At 41.7% G+C, this 23,882-nt stretch overlaps 4 protein-coding genes across 27 annotated transcripts in view; all 4 read left to right on the plus strand.

Annotated features, from left to right (window-relative positions):
* The window catches only part of LOC137189417 (protocadherin gamma-C5-like), a 316,496-nt gene that overhangs the window by 53,492 nt on the left and 239,122 nt on the right, over nucleotides 1-23,882 (plus strand). Inside the window, exon 1 of one of the 24 annotated variants that reach the window (XM_067599242.1) lies at nucleotides 5,061-7,750. The exons of 18 other annotated variants lie outside the window; for them this stretch is intronic. In XM_067599242.1, the coding sequence (XP_067455343.1) occupies nucleotides 5,357-7,750 (2,394 nt within the window). In that variant the 5' untranslated portion in view covers nucleotides 5,061-5,356. Of the gene's footprint in view, nucleotides 1-5,060; nucleotides 7,751-9,279; nucleotides 11,778-12,712; nucleotides 15,223-23,882 lie in introns of those variants that run through there. 5 more of the 24 variants (XM_067599264.1, XM_067599241.1, XM_067599263.1 and 2 more) reach the window with 5 other exon arrangements.
* On the plus strand, nucleotides 1,251-5,176 carry LOC137188823 (protocadherin beta-16-like). The gene is made up of 2 exons (XM_067598401.1): nucleotides 1,251-3,813; nucleotides 5,168-5,176. Exons 1-2 carry the CDS (start codon nucleotides 1,366-1,368, stop codon nucleotides 5,174-5,176), a joined length of 2,457 nt encoding a protein of 818 aa, XP_067454502.1. The 5' UTR covers nucleotides 1,251-1,365.
* On the plus strand, nucleotides 16,784-19,322 carry LOC137189426 (protocadherin gamma-A12-like). The gene has a single exon (XM_067599285.1). It carries the CDS (start codon nucleotides 16,859-16,861, stop codon nucleotides 19,301-19,303), a length of 2,445 nt encoding a protein of 814 aa, XP_067455386.1. The 5' UTR covers nucleotides 16,784-16,858; the 3' UTR covers nucleotides 19,304-19,322.
* On the plus strand, nucleotides 20,251-23,404 carry LOC137188824 (protocadherin beta-15-like). The gene is made up of 2 exons (XM_067598403.1): nucleotides 20,251-23,188; nucleotides 23,393-23,404. Exons 1-2 carry the CDS (start codon nucleotides 20,801-20,803, stop codon nucleotides 23,402-23,404), a joined length of 2,400 nt encoding a protein of 799 aa, XP_067454504.1. The 5' UTR covers nucleotides 20,251-20,800.

The raw sequence follows: 23,882 nt of genomic DNA on the forward strand, positions 1-23,882 counted from the left end.
ATATGTTTACAGGAATCAGAGTCATATCAAATCTTCCTCTTTAAAGTATTGGAAACCTTTTCATTGATGATAATTTCCTTGATTTTGTTGACTAATTTAACTTTTGAGGGAACATTTAAACTTGTCTCAGTGTTTGTTGTTGTGGGTAAGGATATGTTGTTCAGATAGACTCTTTTCTTTCTTTCTTTGCTCACAGAAAATAACCCATACCCTGTAAATCATGTTATAACCTATGTTTGAAGGGGTCTCGTTGGTTATCTTTCATGTATGTAGTACATCATCTTCTACAGTAAAACTACATGTGTTTCAGTTTTGAGGAGCCTTCACGAGTAACAAATCCTCAATGTTTCTCTATATATTTCTAATGTCATATTCATATTTAGGTCGCAGATATGCAACCTATTTCCTTTTTACCTGTATGTTTTTTTATTTGCTAGTCTTTGAATGGTCATGAATTTGTTTCCATTTTCAGTTGCGCTTTGCAGTAAAGTCTAGCTCTTTGTCAGAGTTGTGGGATTTTGTAACCACTGCGTAGCCTGTGCAAGATTGTAGTGGAATTAATCAAAGTGATTGCAATTAAACCAATTTTATTCTTTTTGTGCCCTTAGTAACTTGTTAATTTCCCCTTGTTTTTCCTCTCTAGAATTTAATGAAATGTTAGTAAAAAGTAATTTGTCATTAGGCTTAAATCATTCCTTACATTAATTAAACAAGTTAGTTGGTAATTTATTTAACAATTTCAGTGTTTGAGAAAAAAAAATAAAGGATGTCATCTTTCTTACTTTTTACAAATAAATTATAATTTGAGGCCAACGCAGTTGTGTGGATAGCTGTCATATCATTTCAAGAAATATTTAAGCACAAAGATCCAATCGCTAAAAGCTAAACGTGGTAGACATATTTTTTTTAAACGGGGATATAAATGTTCATGCAAATATGAGTATTTTTCACACCTAAAAGCAGCACTCAATATGAGATCCCCCAGTGAAATAAGGCTGTTGATTTAGAAGTGCCCTGTAGGTTTGATCCTGTTAACAAGTCTCAGGACATATTTCCGTTTAAAATTAATGTTTTCTTCATAGATATCTGTGTTCATTATTGTACGGTTTGTAAAGACAGATAGAAAAACAGCATGTAATTTCTAGAGGAGACTCACGATGTCGCTCTTCACTAGCTGTAAATGATTGTGTGTCCATGTATCCACCCACTGTTGTCGACACATAATGTGACTTGAGACGCTGCAGTTGATCGTCCAGAGAGGCAGAGACTGGGACTTGTATTGTGTCGATTTGGGTCTAAATCCTTATTGTTTGGCTGTGGTATTTTACACTGACTAGGAAACGTGAACTGTCTCAGTTCGGCGCCATGATGGCTATCACTGCATTCCCATTACAAAACGGTGTCGTGGCTTTACTTCTCTTGTCTTTGTATTTTGCCAATGGAGATATAAGCTATTCTTTTCCGGAGGAGGTGAGACGCGGATCCGTGATCGGAAATATCGCCAAAGACCTGGGCCTTGATGCAAACAGACTATCCTTTCGAAAGGCCCGCATTGATACCGATGGGAGCGCCAAGCTTTATTGTGACATAAACCTAACGAACGGGGATCTGACTGTAGCCGAGAGGATTGACAGAGAGGGCCTTTGTGGAGACAAAGCATCCTGCGTGTTAAAACAGGAACTGATGTTAGAGAATCCATTAGAGTTGCATCGAATTAACCTTCATGTCCAGGACATAAATGATAACTCTCCACAATTTAATAAAGATCTGATTCATATAGATATTAGTGAATCAGCGGCAAAAGGTGCTCGTTTTCCAATAGAAGAAGCACATGATGCGGACATAGGCAAATATTCAGTTCAGACGTACAACCTGCAGCAGAATGAGAATTTTATTTTGGGCGTTGGAACAAATTCAGTGGAACTCGTCCTTAACAAAGAGCTTGACCGTGAAACTTTAAAGAAAATTAATCTGCTTCTTACAGCTGTGGATGGTGGTTCCCCTCAAAAGTCAGGTACTGTGGTCATTCACATCACTGTACTGGATGCTAATGATAACGTCCCAGTGTTCGACCAGGCTGTTTATAAAACCAGTCTGCCTGAAAACTCTCCACTAGGTACGGTCGTGCTTACAGTAAGTGCTACTGATGCAGATGAGGGACTAAATGGAGATGTTACATATGATTTTGGACACATTTCAGAGGATGTTAAGTCAATGTTTACCATAGATCACAAGACAGGCGGTATAAAATTGATGACTGCGATTGATTTTGAATCAGTGTCATCATTTGAGCTGCGTGTCACAGCAAAAGATGGTTTGGGATTAACTTCTTATGCCAAAGTCATTATAGATGTTACTGATGTGAATGATAACGCCCCGGTTATATATCTAAAATCACTCAACAGTCCCATACCTGAGAATGTGTCACCTGGTACAGAGGTGGGCATCATTAATGTACAGGACAGAGACTCTGAGAATAACCGACAGGTCCGCTGCTCCATTCAGCAAAACGTCCCTTTTAAGTTGGTTCCTTCTATTAAAAACTATTATTCTCTGGTGACTACAGGACAACTGGACCGTGAACTAGTGTCTGATTACAACATTACAATCACCGCCAGTGACGAAGGCTCTCCACCTCTGTCCTCCTCTAAAACTGTTCAGTTATCTGTAGCAGACATCAACGACAACCCACCTGTGTTTGAGGAACAGTCCTACAGCGCATATGTGACTGAAAATAACAAACCTGGCTCCACTTTATGTTCCGTTACTGCTCGAGACCCTGACTGGCGACAAAACGGCACAGTGATTTATTCTCTGTTACCTGGTGAGGTGAACGGAGCCCCGGTGTCCTTCTATGTATCTGTTAACGGAGACACGGGGGTGATCCACGCTGTGAGGTCGTTTGATTATGAACAGTTCAGGAGTTTTAAAGTCCACGTGATGGCCAGAGACAACGGTTCTCCTCCGCTCAGCAGCAACGTGACCGTCAGTGTGTTCATATCTGATGTGAATGACAACTCTCCTCAGATACTGTACCCCGCCCCGGAGGGCAACTCCTTCATGACCGAGCTGGTCCCCAAAGCTGCACACGGAGGCTCTCTGGTGTCCAAAGTGATAGCGGTGGACGCGGACTCCGGACAGAACGCCTGGCTGTCCTATCATATAGTCAAATCCACTGATCCGGGACTTTTCAGTATTGGTGTCCACAGCGGAGAGATCAGGACACAGCGGGACATTTCTGAATCTGACAGCATGAAACAGAACCTTATTGTGTCCGTGAAAGATAACGGACAGCCCTCTCTCTCTGCCACCTGTTCCATGTATTTACTTATTTCTGATAACTTGGCTGAGGTCCCAGAACTGAAGGATATTTCTTATGATGAGAAGAATTCCAAACTGACCTCTTATCTGATCATCGCGCTGGTGTCTGTGTCCACCTTTTTTCTGACCTTCATTATCATCATCCTGGGTGTGAGGTTTTGTCGCAGGAGAAAGCCCAGACTGTTGTTCGATGGAGCAGTTGCCATCCCCAGCGCTTATCTCCCTCCTAATTACGCAGATGTTGACGGCACAGGAACTTTACGCAGCACTTATAATTATGACGCCTACTTGACAACAGGATCTAGAACCAGTGATTTTAAGTTCGTGACATCTTACAATGACAACACTCTGCCTGCTGACCAGACTCTGAGGAAAAGTCCATCAGACTTTGCTGAAGTGTTTGGGGATTGTGATCGCTCTCCTGAGGTAGGAACAGGTGCCACATATCGTTTGATGTACTTGTACATTAAGGATTCAGCGAATACCTTTTCGGTTACAATTTGCACTTCCCTTTCTTGTCTGTTTTCATTATTTTAATTTATTTACACAGTGTAACATATGAGTTGATTCAGACTTTTGATGGCTGTATTTGTCAAGCTATCTTGTGTAAATTATTTTAACTATAAATGGAGTGGTCCACTGTATAGTAATTGCGTTCATTTGTTTCTAAAGCAGACGTGACTATGCATTGTGGAGTATGTTAAATAGTAATGTTTTATTTGCTATTTTTCAATCGCTTAGAGTTTTCCAACGTAGCATATTGATATTTCCAATTCTGTGGTCATTCGAGTAGAGGCTGTTCATGTTGTTACTCTTATCTTTTTTCTGAAAATACCATTACTCTTAACACTGAATTGGGGTCTCGGCGTTGCCTCTCGAGTAGAGCTACATCTTGTTCTTTGTGTCTCTGTCCTTGGTGCTGAACCTCGCTGATGCTTTTGTGATGCATTTTCAAGAGCAACTTACCTGTCTTTTCTTCTTCCTTTTGAAATTATTTAGACTATAGTTTTCATAACAACTTTGTCAATTAAACCTGAGAGGTCTATGTCCACGTTTAGAGTCACATTTGAACTCTGTATTGCAGCTACATTTTACTGTGAGGAAAAACAGGGAGGAGTGAAATCACGTCGGTGAAATAAGTGAAATGTTTCTGGTCAGCAAGTAAACTTTCATGTCTGTAATTGTATCTTATGTACGAATTACTTTAAATTTACAGTTATCAACTTTTGTCTAATTTGCCAGAAGAATCGTTGCAAGCCTTTGTTTTAAGCGTATTCTTTCCACCGTCGCAGCATGAAGTGCATTCTCTCTAGCATCTATTTGGCATTTTTGTATTTGTGTTGTTTTTGGATGCATCAGTGGTGTTTAATCAGATAGTGTTAAGCAATTCAAGTAGTCTTTTAAGGAAGCTGGAGGTAGAGATTTTCATGTTTCAACAAAAATAATGGAATGTATTATCTTTTATCCTGAGAAAGAGAGCGCGCGAGATTAGACTTGATGTTAGTTTCTCAGCGAACCTAGAGTATTGAGCATGGAACTCAGAAGGACATGATCTGTGGTCAAACATCGTTTAATATTTGGGGAACGTTGTGTTATGAAATACTTTAGGTAGATTGCTTTAGGAGGAGACGCAATCTCTTTTATGAAGCCTCATGAGACAAAGAACACATATCTCACTTAAAGAAATGAACAAAAAGACAAAGCAGCTCCTCGTGACACTTTGATTACCTTATTAAAATCGTTTTTATTCAAGCCTTAAAATCAAACGACGTGTTAATTTCTTAAAAAATTTGCATGACTTCAGTAAAACTGTTGTTCTTGATTTGTACTCACGGTGTCACTATAGACCAGCTAAGGAGTTAAATATTCAGTCTGTTTTGCACACCACCCATTACTGGATACGACCACCCCTGTGTTCACTATATCCTTTCACACAGACGACAAATGCTTGGGAGGAACATATAGGTAATCATAGAACAACGTATTTCTCATGCTTGAAACTACCGTGTTTTAATTTGTGTAATACTGTTTGAAGATGATGCACAGGCGGCGCGTTCTTCAAAGCTTTGGCTTTGTCTTTTTCTTTGTTGTGGTGCATTACGCACACGGAGACCTGAGCTACTCTGTACAGGAGGAGCTGAAACGCGGATCTGTTATTGGAAATATCGCCAAGGATCTCGGATTGGAGGTGGGCAGACTGTCTGCTCGCAAAGCTCGTGTTGACATGGAAGGAAACGACAGACAGTATTGCGGGATTAACCTTCGAAGCGGGGATTTATTCGTTGAGGAACGAATAGACAGAGAGGAGCATTGTGGAGAAAAGCCTTCATGTGTTCTTAAATTCGACTTGCTTTTGGAGAATCCCTTGGAGTTACATCGGTTGTCCCTGCAGGTGCAAGACGTAAACGATAATTCACCAGTTTTCCCCAAAGATGTGGTGAAGCTAGAAATCGGAGAATCAGCTGTGAAAGGAGCCAGATATCGCGTTAATGCAGCACACGATGCAGATATAGGCAAGAATTCTGTTGAAAGCTACATTTTGCAACAAAACGACCATTTTGTATTCAATATTCAGACAACAACTGCTGGCAGTAAATATGGTGAGCTGGTTTTAGATAAGGAGTTAGACCGAGAGGAGCAGCAGGAAATGAAATTATTGCTTATGGCTGTAGATGGTGGCTCTCCTCAGAGATCCGGGACTGTAGTCATACACGTCATTGTGCTTGATGCTAATGATAACGCCCCAGTTTTCACTCAGGCCGTATATACAGCCACGTTACCGGAAAACTCACCTTTGAAATCCCCAATTATCACCGTAAGTGCATCAGACGCAGACGAAGGTGTGAATGGAGAGGTGACATATGAATTTAGCAGACTCTCTGATAAATCAAGAAAAATGTTTTCACTAGATCAGAAAACAGGAGAAATTATTGTGAGAGGTGACATAGATTATGAAGAGGGACGAATATATGAAGTGATTGTTGAGGCCAAAGATGGTTATGGTCTCTCTTCAGAAGCAAAAGTAATTATTGATATCACTGATGTAAATGATAACGCCCCTGTAATATATCTAAAATCACTCACCAATCCTATACCTGAGAATGTGTCACCTGGTACAGAGGTGGGCATCATTAACGTGCAAGACAGAGACTCTGAGAATAACCGACAGGTCCGCTGCTCCATTCAGCATAATGCCCCTTTTAAGTTGGTTCCTTCTATTAAAAACTACTATTCTCTGGTAACTACAGGACAACTAGACCGTGAACTACTGTCTGATTACAACATTACAATCACTGCCACTGACGAGGGCTCTCCACCTCTGTCCTCCTCTAAAACTGTTCAGTTATCTGTAGCAGACATCAACGACAACCCACCTGTGTTTGAGGAACAGTCCTACAGCGCATATGTGACTGAAAATAACAAACCTGGCTCCACTTTATGTTCCGTTACTGCTCGAGACCCCGACTGGAGACAAAACGGTACAGTGATTTATTCTCTATTTCCCGGTGAAGTGAACGGAGCCCCGGTGTCCTCCTATGTATCTGTTAACGGAGACACGGGGGTGATCCACGCTGTGAGGTCGTTTGATTATGAACAGTTCAGGAGTTTTAAAGTCCACGTGATGGCCAGAGACAACGGTTCTCCTCCGCTCAGCAGCAACGTGACCGTCAGTGTGTTCATATCTGATGTGAATGACAACTCTCCTCAGATACTGTACCCCGCCCCGGAGGGCAACTCCTTCATGACCGAGCTGGTCCCCAAAACTGCACACGGAGGCTCTCTGGTGTCCAAAGTGATAGCGGTGGACGCGGACTCCGGACAGAACGCCTGGCTGTCCTATCATATAGTCAAATCCACTGATCCGGGACTTTTCAGTATTGGTGTCCACAGCGGAGAGATCAGGACACAGCGGGACATTTCTGAATCTGACAGCATGAAACAGAACCTTATTGTGTCCGTGAAAGATAACGGACAGCCCTCTCTCTCTGCCACCTGTTCCATGTATTTACTTATTTCTGATAACTTGGCTGAGGTCCCAGAACTGAAGGATATTTCTTATGATGAGAAGAATTCCAAACTGACCTCTTATCTGATCATCGCGCTGGTGTCTGTGTCCACCTTTTTTCTGACCTTCATTATCATCATCCTGGGTGTGAGGTTTTGTCGCAGGAGAAAGCCCAGACTGTTGTTCGATGGAGCAGTTGCCATCCCCAGCGCTTATCTCCCTCCTAATTACGCAGATGTTGACGGCACAGGAACTTTACGCAGCACTTATAATTATGACACCTACTTGACAACAGGATCTAGAACCAGTGACTTTAAGTTCGTGACATCTTACAATGACAACACTCTGCCTGCTGACCAGACTCTGAGGAAAAGTCCATCAGACTTTGCTGAAGTGTTTGGGGATTGTGATCGCTCTCCTGAGGTAGGAACAGGTGCCACATATCGTTTGATGTACTTGTACATTAAGGATTCAGCGAATACCTTTTCGGTTACAATTTGCACTTCCCTTTCTTGTCTGTTTTCTTTATTTTAATTTATTTACACAGTGTAACATATGAGTTGATTCAGACTTTTGATGGCTGTATTTGTCAAGCTATCTTGTGTTAATTATTTTAACTATAAATGGAGTGGTCCACTGTATAGTAATTGCGTTCATTTGTTTCTAAAGCAGACGTGACTATGCATTGTGGAGTATGTTAAATAGTAATGTTTTATTTGCTATTTTTCAATCGCTTAGAGTTTTCCAACGTAGCATATTGATATTTCCAATTCTGTGGTCATTCGAGTAGAGGCTGTTCATGTTGTTACTCTTATTTTTTTTTCTGAAAATACCATTACTCTTAACAGTGAATTGGGGTCTCGGCGTTGCCTCTCGAGTAGAGCTACATCTTGTTCTTTGTGTCTCTGTCCTTGGTGCTGAACCTCGCTGATGCTTTTGTGATGCATTTTCAAGAGCAACTTACCTGTCTTTTCTTCTTCCTTTTAAAATTATTTAGACTATAGTTTTCATAACAACTTTGTCAATTTAACCTGAGAGGTCTATGTCCACGTTTAGAGTCACATTTGAACTCTGTATTGCAGCTACACTTTACTGTGAGGAAAAAACAGGGAGGAGTGAAATCACGTCGGTGAAATAAGTGAAATGTTTCTGGTCAGCAAGTAAACTTTCATGTCTGTAATTGTATCTTATGTACGAATTACTTAAATTTACAGTTATCAACTTTTGTGTAATTTGCCAGAAGAATCGTTGCAACGCTTTGTTTTAAATCCCACCGAAAAAATTGTCAAAAGCGTATTCTTTCCACCGTCGCAGCATAAAGTGCATTCTCTCTAGCATCTATTTGGCATTTTTGTATTTGTGTTGTTTTTGGATGCATCAGTGGTGTTTAATCAGATAGTGTTAAGCAATTCAAGTAGTCTTTTAAGGAAGCTGGAGGTAGAGATTTTCATGTTTCAACAAAAATAATGGAATGTATTATCCTTTATGCTGAGAAAGTGAGCGCGCGAGAGAAGACTTGATATTAGTTTCTCAGCGAACCTGGAGTGTTGAGCATGGAACTCAGAAGGACATGATCTGTGGTCAAACATCGTTTAATATTTGGGGAACGTTGAGTTATGAAATACTTTAGGTAGATTGCTTTAGGAGGAGACGCAATCTCTTTTATGAAGCCTCATGAGACAAAGAACACATATCTCACTTAAAGAAATGAACAAAAAGACATAGAAGCTCCTCGTAACACTTTGATCACCTTATTAAAATCGTTTTTATTCCAGCCTTAAAGTCAAACGACCTGTCAATTTCCTAAAAAAATGCATGACTTCAGTAAAACTGTTGTTCTTGATTTGTACTCACGGTGTCACTATAGACCAGCTAAGGAGTTAAATGTTCAGTCTGTTTTGCACACCACCCATTACTGGATACGACCATCCCTGTGTTCACTATAGCCTTTCACACAGATGACAAATGCTTGGGAGGAACATATAGGTAATCATCGAACAACGTATTTCTCATGCTTGAAACTACCGTGTTTTAATTTGTGTAATACTCCCTGAAGATGATGCACAGGCGGCGCGTTCTTCAAAGCTTTGGCTTTGTCTTTTTCTTTGTTGTGGTGCATAACGCACACGGAGACCTGAGCTACTCTGTACAGGAGGAGCTGAAACGCGGATCTGTTATTGGAAATATCGCCAAGGATCTCGGACTGGAGGTGGGCAGACTGTCTGCTCGTAAAGCTCGTGTTGACATGGAAGGAAACGACAGACAGTATTGCGGGATTAACCTTCGAAGCGGGGATTTATTCGTTGAGGAACGAATAGACAGAGAGGAGCATTGTGGAGAAAAGCCTTCATGTGTTCTTAAATTCGACTTGCTTTTGGAGAATCCCTTGGAGTTACATCGGTTGTCCCTGCAGGTACAAGACGTAAACGATAATTCACCAATTTTCCCCAAAGATATGGTGAAGCTAGAAATCAGAGAATCAGCTGTGAAAGGAGCCAGATATCGCGTTAATGCAGCACACGATGCAGATATAGGCAAGAATTCTGTTGAAAGCTACATTTTGCAACAAAACGACCATTTTGTATTCAATATTCAGACAACAAGTGCTGGCAGTAAATATGGTGAGTTGGTTTTAGATAAGGAGTTAGACCGAGAGGAGCAGCAGGAAATGAAATTATTGCTTACGGCTGTAGATGGTGGCTCTCCTCAGAGATCCGGGACTGTAATCATACACGTCATTGTGCTTGATGCTAATGATAACGCCCCAGTTTTCACTCAGGCCGTATATACAGCCACGTTACCGGAAAACTCACCTTTGAAATCCCCAATTATCACCGTAAGTGCATCAGACGCAGACGAAGGTGTCAATGGAGAGGTGACATATGAATTTAGCAGACTCTCTGATAAATCAAGAAAAATGTTTTCACTAGATCAGAAAACAGGAGAAATTATTGTGATAGGTGACATAGATTATGAAGAGGGACAGATATATGAAGTGATTGTTGAGGCCAAAGATGGTTATGGTCTCTCTTCAGAAGCAAAAGTAATTATTGATATCACTGATGTGAATGATAACGCCCCTGTAATATATCTAAAATCACTCACCAATCCTATACCTGAGAATGTGTCACCTGGTACAGAGGTGGGCATCATTAACGTGCAAGACAGAGACTCTGAGAATAACCGACAGGTCCGTTGCTCCATTCAGCATAATGCCCCTTTTAAGTTGGTTCCTTCTATTAAAAACTACTATTCTCTGGTGACTACAGGACAACTGGACCGTGAACTAGTGTCTGATTACAACATTACAATCACTGCCACTGACGAGGGCTCTCCACCTCTGTCCTCCTCTAAAACTGTTCAGTTATCTGTAGCAGACATCAACGACAACCCACCTGTGTTTGAGGAGCAGTCCTACAGCGCATATGTGACTGAAAATAACAAACCTGGCTCCACTTTATGTTCCGTTACTGCTCGAGACCCCGACTGGAGACAAAACGGTACAGTGATTTATTCTCTGTTGCCTGGTGAGGTGAACGGAGCCCCGGTGTCCTCCTATCTATCTGTTAACGGAGACACGGGGGTGATCCACGCCGTGAGGTCGTTTGATTATGAACAGTTCAGGAGTTTTAAAGTGCACGTGATGGCCAGAGACAACGGTTCTCCTCCGCTCAGCAGCAACGTGACCGTCAGTGTGTTCATATCTGATGTGAATGACAACTCTCCTCAGATTCTTTACCCCGCCCCGGAAGGCAACTCCTTCATGACCGAGCTGGTCCCCAAAGCTGCACACGGAGGCTCTCTGGTGTCCAAAGTGATAGCGGTGGACGCGGACTCCGGACAGAACGCCTGGCTGTCCTATCATATAGTCAAATCCACTGATCCGGGACTTTTCAGTATTGGTCTCCACAGCGGAGAGATCACGACACAGCGGGACATTTCTGAATCTGACAATATGAAACAGAACCTTATTGTGTCAGTGAAAGATAACGGACAGCCCTCTCTCTCTGCCACCTGTTCCATGTATTTACTTATTTCTGATAACTTGGCTGAGGTCCCAGAACTGAAGGATATTTCTTATGATGAGAAGAATTCCAAACTGACCTCTTATCTGATCATCGCACTGGTGTCTGTGTCCACCTTTTTTCTAACATTCATCATCATCATCCTGGGTGTGAGGTTTTGTCGCAGGAGAAAGCCCAGACTGTTGTTTGATGGAGCAGTTGCCATCCCCAGCGCTTATCTTCCTCCTAATTATGCAGATGTTGACGGCACAGGAACTTTACGCAGCACTTATAATTATGACGCCTACTTGACAACAGGGTCTAGAACCAGTGACTTTAAGTTCGTGACATCTTACAATGACAACACTTTGCCTGCTGACCAGACTCTGAGGAAAAGTCCATCAGACTTTGCTGATGCATTTGGAGATTGTGATGGTTCTCCCGAGGTGGGTAAACGTCTCATATCTTCCTTCCAAATTTTTAAAAAAACGTCCTCAATGAGGAAATCTCGAGTTTTGTCTTTGAAGTCACACTTTTATCCCTAGAAAACTTTTTGTAGGGTCTAAAAGATGTAATATTTAATAATGGTAGTTAAAAGCTGTCGAGTTTGGAGTTTTTAACGTGATTAAATGTCACGTCATAATTGTTTTAATGTTAAATGTTTCACCAACAACATTTTCAACCAAACGAGGCTTTCTGTCTTTGTGCATAACTGCTGAAAAGCTGTTAAAGCATCTGTTTGAAGGGTCTTGACCTTCACTTCCAACTTAATCGCTCACTTACTCAAACACTTGTCTAACATACTGAATTCAGAAGTCAATTATTTAAGAATATATGTTTTTGAGGCTTTTCTTACTCTGTTTAGTTTATTCATCTTTCTGCCTACCAACATAGCTGCTCTCTGGGGGGGGAAATCCCTTTGAATACCGCTCCTAGTTTCTCTGTCCATGGTGCTGAACACAGAATTTCAATACAGTTACATTTTTAGAGCAAGTTCACCTTTACTTCGTGTGTTGTTAGTTGGAAAATATTTAGCCACATAGTATGCAATGTAAAAAACGTTTTTTTCCCCCTTGACAATGATTTTTCTATTTCATGTAATACATTTGATGGAATAATTAGCCAATATATTGGTTTGTAGTCATTGTAAGGTAATCTAAAAACTGTAGTATTACCTTTTGTTTTAGGTTGTATAATGTACTGTGTAAATGTTTCTTATTTATATTGGTTTAAACAAAATCCTGTATGTCATTGTTATATCTCAAAACGTACTCAAGGTGTCAGTGTGCACTAACAAACGAGAATTCACGATCACTTCCCACCCTTTTATGTCGACAAATTAAAAAAGCCAGATTGAGGAATATTGCAGCACTGGCCAAAACTGCTTGGTAATATGACTGCGGTGTAAGGACTTCTGAATATTCGAGGAAATCACGAGTAGATCGTTGATGTATTTCGTTTAAACTCAAATCTTGGTGTTTTTGTTTTCTTGTTGTAATAATGGGACAAGACCGATTTTCGCTCCCCTGCTACGGCTTTGCTTTGCTTTTTCTTGTCCTCCACCCCATCAACGGAGACGTGAGCTACTCCATACCGGAGGAGATGAAACGTGGGTCTATAATCGGAAATATCGCTAAAGATCTGGGAGTTGATTTGAGCAGACTGTCTGCTCGCAAGGCCCGTATCGATACGGAGGATAACAACGTTAAGTACTGCGGAGTTAATCTCAATACCGGAGACTTGATTGTACAAGAAAGGATTGACAGAGAAGGGCTTTGTGGGAAAAAGGCATCATGTGTTCTAAAACAGGAACTTGTACTGGAGAATCCATTAGAGCTGCACCGTATTAACATTCGCGTTCAAGACATCAATGATAATTCACCGCAGTTTAAAGAGGATTCGCTAAAATTAGAGATCCGGGAATCCGCGGACAAGGGTGAACGCTTTCTTCTTGGAGAGGCACACGATGGAGACATCGGAGAAAATGCTGTTCAGAGCTACTCACTTCAGCAGAATGATAATTTTAAATTAAATGTTAACACGAAATCTGGTGGACGTAAGTACTGTGAATTAGTCTTGGATAAAGAATTAGACAGAGAAGATAAAAAGGAGTCGACGCTTTTGCTTACCGCATTTGATGGTGGCTCTCCTCAGAGATCAGGCACTGTAGTCATACACGTCACTGTACTGGATGCTAATGATAATGTACCAGTGTTTAGCCAGACCGTCTATAAAGTCAGTCTACCTGAAAACTCTCCTCTCGATACTGTTGTGATCACAGTGAGTGCTACTGATGCAGACGAAGGCTTAAATAGCGAAATTACCTATGGATTTGACCATGTTTCAGATGAAAATAACGTGTTTTCTTTGGACGCTAAAACGGGAGAGGTGAGAGTAGCTGGTGCTATTGATTATGAGAAAATGTCATCCTATGAAATGCAGATTAGCGCAAAAGATGGTCTGGGATTGGTTTCATATGCAACATTAATTATTGAAGTTACTGACATAAATGACAACGCCCCAGTTATACACCTGAAATCATTGACCAACCCTATACCTGAGAATGTGTCACCTGGTACAGAGGTGGGCATCATTAATGTGCAGGACAGAGACTCTGAGAATAACCGACAGGTCCGCTGCTCCATTCAGCAAAACGTCCCTTTTAAGTTGGTTCCTTCTATTAAAAACTACTATTCTCTGGTGACTACAGGACAACTGGACCGTGAACTAGTATCTGATTACAACATTACAATCACCGCCAGTGACGAAGGCTCTCCACCTCTGTCCTCCTCTAAAACTGTTCAGTTATCTGTAGCAGACATCAACGACAACCCACCTGTGTTTGAGGAACAGTCCTACAGCGCATATGCGACTGAAAATAACAAACCTGGCTCCACGTTATGTTCCGTTACTGCTCGAGACCCCGACTGGAGACAAAACGGTACAGTGATTTATTCTCTGTTGCCTGGTGAGGTGAACGGTACCCCGGCGTCCTCGTATCTATCTGTTAACGGAGACACGGGGGTGATCCACGCCGTGAGGTCGTTTGATTATGAACAGTTCAGGAGTTTTAAAGTGCACGTGATGGCCAGAGACAACGGTTCTCCTCCGCTTAGCAGCAACGTGACCGTCAGTGTGTTCATATCGGATGTGAATGACAACTCTCCTCAGATACTGTACCCCGCCCCGGAGGGCAACTCCTTCATGACCGAGCTGGTCCCCAAAGCTGCACACGGAGGCTCTCTGGTGTCCAAAGTGATAGCGGTGGACGCGGACTCCGGACAGAACGCCTGGCTGTCCTATCATATAGTCAAATCTACTGATCCGGGACTCTTCAGTATTGGTCTCCACAGCGGAGAGATCAGGACACAGCGGGATATTTCTGAATCTGACAGCATGAAACAGAACCTCATTGTGTCAGTGAAAGATAACGGACAGCCCTCTCTCTCTGCCACCTGTTCCATGTATTTACTTATTTCTGATAACTTGGCTGAGGTCCCAGAACTGAAGGATATTTCTTATGATGAGAAGAATTCCAAACTGACCTCTTATCTGATCATCGCGCTGGTGTCCGTGTCCACCTTTTTTCTGACATTCATCATCATCATCCTGGGTGTGAGGTTTTGTCGCAGGAGGAAGCCCAGACTGTTGTTTGATGGAGCAGTTGCCATCCCCAGCGCTTATCTCCCTCCTAATTACGCAGATGTTGACGGCACAGGAACTTTACGCAGCACTTATAATTATGACGCCTACTTGACAACAGGATCGAGAACCAGTGACTTTAAGTTCGTGACATCTTACAATGACAACACTCTGCCTGCTGACCAGACTCTGAGGAAAAGTCCATCAGACTTTGCTGAGGTGTTTGGGGATTGTGATCGCTCTCCTGAGGTAGGACCAGGTGCCACATATCGTTGGATGTACTTGTACATTAAGGATTCAGCGAATACCCTTTCGGTTACAATTTGCACTTCCCTTTCTTGTCTGTTTTCTTTATTTTAATTTATTTACACAGTGTAACACATGAATTGATTCAGACTTTTGATGGCTGTATTTGTCAAGCTATCTTGTGTAAATTATTTTAATTATAAATGGAGTGGTCCACTGTATAGTAATTGCATTAATTTGTTTCTAAAGCAGACGTGACTATGCATTGTGGAGTATGTTAAATAGTAATGTTTTATTTGCTATTTTTCAATCGCTTAGAGTTTTCCAACGTAGCATATTGATATTTCCAATTCTGTGGTCATTCGAGTAGAGGCTGTTCATGTTGTTACTCTTATCTTTTTTCTGAAAATACCATTACTCTTAACACTGAATTGGGGTCTCGGCGTTGCCTCTCGAGTAGAGCTACATCTTGTTCTTTGTGTCTCTGTCCTTGGTGCTGAACCTCGCTGATGCTTTTGTGATGCATTTTCAAGAGCAACTTACCTGTCTTTTCTTCTTCCTTTTGAAATTATTTAGACTATAGTTTTCATAACAACTTTGTCAATTTAACCTGAGAGGTCTATGTCCACGTTTAGAGTCACATTTGAACTCTGTATTGCAGCTACATTTTACTGTGAGGAAAAAAACAGGGAGGAGTGAAATCACGTCGGTGAAATAAGTGAAATGTTTCTGGTCAGCGAGTAAACTTTCATGTCTGTAATTATATCTTATGTACGAATGACCTTAAATTTACAGTTATCAACTTTTGTCTAATTTGCCAGAAGAATCGTTGCAAGCCTTTGTTTTAAATCCCACCGAAAAGTTTGTCAGAAGCGTATTCTTTCCACCGTCGCAGCATAAAGTGCATACTCTCTAGCATCTATTTGGCATATCTGTATTCGTGTTGTTTTTGGATACATCAGTGGTGTTTAATCAGATAGTGTTAAGCAATTCAAGTAGTCTTTTAAGGAAGCTGGAGGTAGAGATTTTCATGTTTCAACAAAAATAATGGAATGTATGGAATGTCCTTTATGCTGAGAAAGAGAGCGCGCGAGAGAAGACATGATATTAGTTTCTCAGCGAACCTGGAGTATTGGGCATGGAACTCAGAAGGACATGATCTGTGGTCAAACATCGTTTAATATTTGGGGAACGTTGTGTTATGAAATACTTTAGGTAGATTGCTTTAGGAGGAGACGCGATCTCTTTTATGAAGCCTCATGAGACAGAACACATATATCACTTAGAGAAATGAACAAAAAGACATAGAAGCTCCTCGTGACACTTTGATTACCTTATTAAAATCGTTTTTATTCAAGCCTTAAAATCAAACGACGTGTTAATTTCTTAAAAAAATTGCATCACTTCAGTAAAACTGTTATACTTGATTTACACTCACGGTGTCACTATAGACCAGCTAAGGAGTTAAATGTTCAGCCTATTTTGCACACCACCCATTACTGGATACGACCACCCCTGCGTTCACTATATCCTTTCACACAGAAGACAAATGCTTGGAGGAACATATATGTAATAATCGAATAACGTATTTCTCATGTTTGAAACTACCGTGTTTTAATTTGTGTAATACTGTCTGAGGATGATTCACCGGAGGCGCGTTCTTCAAAGCTTTGGCTTTGTCTTTTTCTTTGTTGTGGTGCATAACGCACACGGAGACCTGAGCTACTCTGTACAGGAGGAGCTGAAACGCGGATCTGTTATTGGAAATATAGCCAAGGATCTCGGACTGGAGGTGGGCAGACTGTCTGCTCGCAAAGCTCGTGTTGACATGGAAGGAAACGACAGACAGTATTGCGGGATTAACCTTCGAAGCGGGGATTTATTCGTTGAAGAACGAATAGACAGAGAGGAGCATTGTGGAGAAAAGCCTTCATGTGTTCTTAAATTCGACTTGCTTTTGGAGAATCCCTTGGAGTTACATCGGTTGTCCCTGCAGGTGCAAGACGTAAACGATAATTCACCAATTTTCCCCAAAGATATGGTGAAGCTAGAAATTAGAGAGTCAGCTGACAAGGGAGCCAGATATCGCATTAATGCAGCACACGATGCAGATATAGGCAAGAATTCTGTTGAAAGCTACATTTTGCAACAAAACGACAATTTTGTGTTCAGTATTCAGACAACAAGTGCTGGTAGAAAATATGGTGAGCTGGTTTTAGATAAGGAGTTAGACCGAGAGGAGCAGCAGGAAATGAAATTATTGCTTACGGCTGTAGATGGTGGCTCTCCTCAGAGATCCGGGACTGTAGTCATACACGTCATTGTGCTTGATGCTAATGATAACGCCCCAGTTTTCACTCAGGCTGTATATACAGCTACGTTACCGGAAAACTCATCTTTGAAAACCCCAATTATCACCGTAAGTGCATCAGACGCAGACGAAGGTGTCAATGGAGAGGTGACATATGAATTTAGCAGATTCTCCGATAAATCTCAAAATCTTTTTTCATTAGATCAGAAAACAGGAGAAATTATTGTGATAGGTGACATAGATTATGAAGAGGGACGGAAATATGAAGTGTTTGTTGAGGCCAAAGATGGTTATGGCCTCTCTTCAGAGGCAAAAGTAATTATTGATATCACTGATGTGAATGATAACGCCCCTGTAATATATCTAAAATCACTCACCAATTCCATACCTGAGAATGTGTCACCTGGTACAGAGGTGGGCATCATTAACGTGCAGGACAGGGACTCTGAGAATAACCGACAGGTCCGCTGCTCCATTCAGCATAATGCCCCTTTTAAGTTGGTTCCTTCTATTAAAAACTACTATTCTCTGGTGACTACAGGACAACTGGACCGTGAACTAGTGTCTGATTACAACATTACAATCACTGCCACAGACGAGGGCTCTCCACCTCTGTCCTCCTCTAAAACTGTTCAGTTATCTGTAGCAGACATCAACGACAACCCACCTGTATTTGAGGAACAGTCCTACAGCGCATATGTGACTGAAAATAACAAACCTGGCTCTACTCTATGTTCCGTTACTGCTCGAGACCCCGACTGGAGACAAAACGGTACAGTGATTTATTCTCTGTTACCTGGTGAGGTGAACGGAGCCACGGTGTCCTCCTATGTATCTGTTAACGGAGACACGGGGGTGATCCACGCTGTGAGGTCGTTTGATTATGAACAGTTCAGGAGTTTTAAAGTGCACGTGATGGCTAGAGACAACGGTTCTCCTCCGCTCAGCAGCAACGTGACCCTCAGTGTGTTCATATCTGATGTGAATGACAACTCTCCCCAGATTCTGTACCCTGCCCCGGAGAGCAACTCCTTCATGACCGAGCTGGTCCCCAAAGCTGCGCACGGAGGCTCTCTGGTGTCCAAAGTGATAGCGGTGGACGCGGACTCCGGACAGAACGCCTGGCTGTCCTATCATATAGTCAAATCCACTGATCCGGGACTTTTCAGTATTGGTCTCCACAGCGGAGAGATCAGGACACAGCGGGAAATTTCTGAATCTGACAGCATGAAACAGAACCTTATTGTGTCAGTGAAAGATAACGGACAACCCTCTCTGTCTGCCACCTGTTCCATGTATTTACTTATTTCTGATAACTTGGCTGAGGTCCCAGAACTGAAGGATATTTCTTATGATGAGAAGAATTCCAAACTGACCTCTTATCTGATCATCGCGCTGGTGTCTGTGTCCACATTTTTTTTGACCTTCATTATCATCATCCTGGGTGTGAGGTTTTGTCGCAGGAGAAAGCCCAGACTGTTGTTTGATGGAGCAGTTGCCATCCCCAGCGCGTATCTCCCTCCTAATTACGCAGATGTTGACGGCACAGGAACTTTACGCAGCACTTACAATTATGACGCCTACTTGACAACAGGATCCAGAACCAGTGACTTTAAGTTCGTGACATCTTACAATGACAACACTTTGCCTGCTGACCAGACTCTGAGGAAAAGTCCATCAGACTTTGCTGATGCTTTTGGAGATAGTGATCGCTCTCCTGAGGTACGCACACATTTATTTTCAGTCAACTCGTGTTCTCCGTCTCCGTTTTGACTCTTTTCAGTTGCATTGTTCTTTTCTGCGGTTGTTATTCAAAAAATTGAATATGTTCGAGAGCTGTTCAGGCATTCATGGTGGTTCCTAAAGACTCTAGACGTCAGCTTTTCTTGATCTTAGTTTGTTCTTAGATCAATCCTCCCCTTGCATTTGTTTACTGTGTCCTAAACAAGACTCGCATAATGAGACCGAACAGCTTTTACAGCAACTTACAGAGGCTCATAACAATCCTCACACACACACACACACACACACACACACACACCCACGCATCCCGTATGCATGCACCCAGACACACACCAGTACTGTCAATTCTTTGCACCTTTTTAGACTTCTTTTAGACCAATTGTTGTTTTTCTTGTCTCTAAGTTCATCAGTCTCTATGTGATCACATAGTTGCTCATTTGAATGTTGTAACGAGTCAAAACTTTTCCAATACGATCCTTGTTACTCTGTTCTTGTTGCTGATCCTTGTTACTCTGTCCTTGGTGCTGAACTCTGATTTTCTGATGCATTTTTAGAAGTAATCCCCCCATGTATTCTAGGCTGTTGTCTTTGTTCTCCTTTGAAATTTGTTTCAGGAGATTTGTACAAATACAACCTTTGCCAAAATGTTTAGATATTTCATGATTTGATGATTTTGACGATCTGGCTTCATTGTTAGAGCCTCTTCAGGTTTGATACTCATTCGAAGTTTATTAATGTTAACGGATTGTGGGACTCGGCATTACAGCAGTATGAACAAATTTAAAATGGAGCCGCTGTTAACTTGTTCTGTTTTGAGGAGTCTAGCTTTTCTTAGGTGTGCTCTAATATGAGAAATAGTTGATGCCGCGTGCTTTAAATCTGTAAATTTACAAAGTAAAATTGCGTTCTCACAGGAAGTGTGCAAAATAAGGTAACATTTCCCTGTGTTTTACTTCATTCTATCAGTAAGGTGGAAATGTGAAGAAAGGGAGGAAAAGTACGACAACCATTTCATCAAGAAGGAAAAGCAGATTTTTGGACATCAGTTCTCATGCAGCATGTGTAGTTCTGAGTTAAAATGAAACATCTACAATGAAATCTAAAAAGTTTTCACCCCTTTTTCTTCGGACATAATATACTTACTGTGCTTTTTCATATTATTCACATACCAACGTGGTTGTGAAATGGGGGGTTTCCCGAGACATAGTTAAAACAAATTCATGTTTTTGTGAATTTGCCTATCTTTAAAAAATAAAAAAATAAATCACAAATGGTCTTGTTATGTCTAAAGAAATACTCATGGTGTCAGTGTGTACCAGCAAACGAGAAGACACGTTCATTCTCCACCCTTCTCTGACAACGAATTTAAAGCCTGATTCTGGTATTGTACCGCAGCTGACTACAAACGCTTCATGTGTGACTGCAACGACTATTTTTGTTGATAAGAAGAAATATCGAATACACTGGTGATATATTTTGACCTGCTTAGGAAGAGTTTTGAATGTGTGACTCTGTCTCGCAGTAACAATGGGATTCAGGAGGTTTGCGCTGCATTACGGCCTTGCTTGTATTTTTCTTGTCGTCCACCCCGTCTATGGAGACGTCAGCTACTCTATTCCCGAGGAGATAAAACGTGGATCTGTAATTGGAAATATCGCTAAAGATCTGGGACTCGATTTGGGCAGACTGTCCGCTCGCAAGGCCCGTATCGATACGGAGGATAACAACGTTAAGTACTGCGGAGTTAATCTCAATACCGGAGACTTGATTGTACAAGAAAGGATTGACAGAGAAGGGCTTTGTGGAAAAAAGGTATCGTGTGTTTTAAAACAAGAACTTGTTCTGGAAAATCCATTAGAACTGCACCGTATTAACATCCGCGTTCAAGATATCAATGACAATTCACCGCAGTTTAAAGAGGATTCACTTAGATTTGAAATACGGGAATCGGCCGTCAAGGGTTCACGTTTTCCCTTGGATGAGGCTCATGATGGAGACATCGGAGAAAATGCTGTTCAGGGCTACTCACTTCAGCAGAATGATCATTTCTTATTAAATGTAAAGACAAAGGGCGGTGGGCGAAAATATGGTGAATTAATCTTAGACAAAGAATTAGATAGAGAAGATAAAAAGGAGTTGACGCTCTTGCTTACCGCATTTGATGGTGGCTCTCCTCAGAGATCAGGCACTGTAGTCATACACGTCACTGTACTGGATGCTAATGATAATGTACCAGTGTTTAGCCAGACCGTCTTTAAAGCCAGTCTGCCTGAAAACTCTCCTCTCGATACTGTTGTGATCACAGTGAGTGCTACTGATGCAGACGAAGGAGTGAATGGTGAAGTTATTTATGGATTTGACCATGTTTCAGATGAAAACCAAATCTTCTCTCTAAACCCTAAAACAGGAGAGGTCAAAGTGGCTGGATCTATTGATTATGAAAAAGAATCATCATACGAAATGCAGATCAGCGCAAAAGATGGTCTGGGATTGGCGTCATATGCAACATTAATTATTGAAATTACTGATATGAATGACAACGCGCCAGTTATACATCTGAAATCACTCACCAACCCCATACCAGAGAATGTGTCACCTGGTACAGAGGTGGGCATCATTAACGTGCAGGACAGGGACTCTGAGAATAACCGACAGGTCCGCTGCTCCATTCAGCAAAATGCTCCTCTTAAGTTGGTTCCTTCTATTAAAAACTACTATTCTCTGGTGACTACAGGACAACTGGACCGTGAACTAGTATCTGATTACAACATTACAATCACTGCCACTGACGAGGGCTCTCCACCTCTGTCCTCCTCTAAAACTGTTCAGTTATCTGTAGCAGACATCAACGACAACCCACCTGTATTTGAGGAACAGTCCTACAGCGCATATGTGACTGAAAATAACAAACCTGGCTCCACTTTATGTTCCGTTACTGCTCGAGACCCCGACTGGAGACAAAACGGTACAGTGATTTATTCTCTGTTACCTAGTGAGGTTAACGGAGCCCCGGTGTCCTCCTATGTATCTGTTAACGGAGATACGGGGGTGATTCACGCTGTGAGGTCGTTTGATTATGAACAGTTCAGGAGTTTTAAAGTCCACATGATGGCCAGAGACAACGGTTCTCCTCCGCTCAGCAGCAACGTGACCGTCAGTGTGTTCATATCGGATGTGAATGACAACTCTCCTCAGATACTGTACCCCGCCCCGGAGGGCAACTCCTTCATGACCGAGCTGGTCCCCAAAGCTGCACACGGAGGCTCTCTGGTGTCCAAAGTGATAGCGGTGGACGCGGACTCCGGACAGAACGCCTGGCTGTCCTATTATATAGTCAAATCCACTGATCCGGGACTTTTCAGTATTGGTGTCCACAGCGGAGAGATCAGGACACAGCGGGACATTTCTGAATCTGACAGTATGAAACAGAACCTCGTTGTGTCAGTGAGCGATAACGGACAGCCCTCTCTCTCTGCCACCTGTTCCATGTATTTACTTATTTCTGATAACTTGGCTGAGGTCCCAGAACTGAAGGATATTTCTTATGATGAGAAGAATTCTAAATTGACCTCTTATCTGATCATCGCGCTGGTGTCCGTTTCCACCTTTTTTCTGACTTTTATCATCATCATCCTGGGTGTGAGGTTTTGTCGAAGGAGAAAGCCCAGACTGTTGTTTGATGGAGCAGTTGCCATCCCCAGCGCTTATCTCCCTCCTAATTACGCAGATGTTGACGGCTCAGGAACTTTACGCAGCACTTATAATTATGACGCCTACTTGACAACAGGATCTAGAACCAGTGACTTTAAGTTCGTGACATCTTACAATGATAACACTCTGCCTGCTGACCAGACTCTGAGAAAAAGTCCATCAGACTTTGCTGATGCTTTTGGAGATTGTGATCGCTCTCCTGAGGTACGCATACATTTCATACCTCTCAACTCGTGTTCAGTGTCTTGTAAAAGTCATTCTCGAGTTTTGTTTTCACTCTTTTCAGTTCCATTGTCCTTTTCTGTGGGGGTTATTTAAAAAAACGTGAATGTGTCTAAGAGTTTTTAAGCATTCATTATGATTCCCAAAGACTCTAGACCTCAGTTGTTGTTGATGCATTTCTTTTAGATCAAACCTTAAAAGTTAGCCTTTAAATATGACAGCCACGGCATTTGTTTACTTTTTCTTAATCAAGATTCGCATAATTACGCCGAACAGCTCTCACAGCAACTTTTACCGAAGCTGGTAACAATCCTCACACATCCCAGCCATTCACCAAACACACACACACACACACTCTTATCGTGTATGCATGCACTGACGCACCTAGACCCACACCAACACGGTCAATTCTTTGCACCTTTTTCCTTTTTAGACTTTTTTGATACCAATTGTTTTCTTTGTTGTCTTTAAGTTCTTCAGTCTATATCTGATCACATTTTTGCTTAATGTAATGCTGTATTGAGGCAAGACTTTTCCACTACGATCCTTGTTACTCTGTCCTTGGTGCTGAACTCCATTTGATATTCTGATGCATTTTTAGAGATAATTTCCCCATGTATTGAGGGTGTTGTCTTTCTTCTCCTTTGATTTTTTTTTTTTAGTAGATTTGCAAAAA

The sequence above is a fragment of the Thunnus thynnus genome, chromosome 9 (genome assembly GCF_963924715.1).
Source record: "Thunnus thynnus chromosome 9, fThuThy2.1, whole genome shotgun sequence".
NCBI lineage: Eukaryota > Metazoa > Chordata > Actinopteri > Scombriformes > Scombridae > Thunnus > Thunnus thynnus.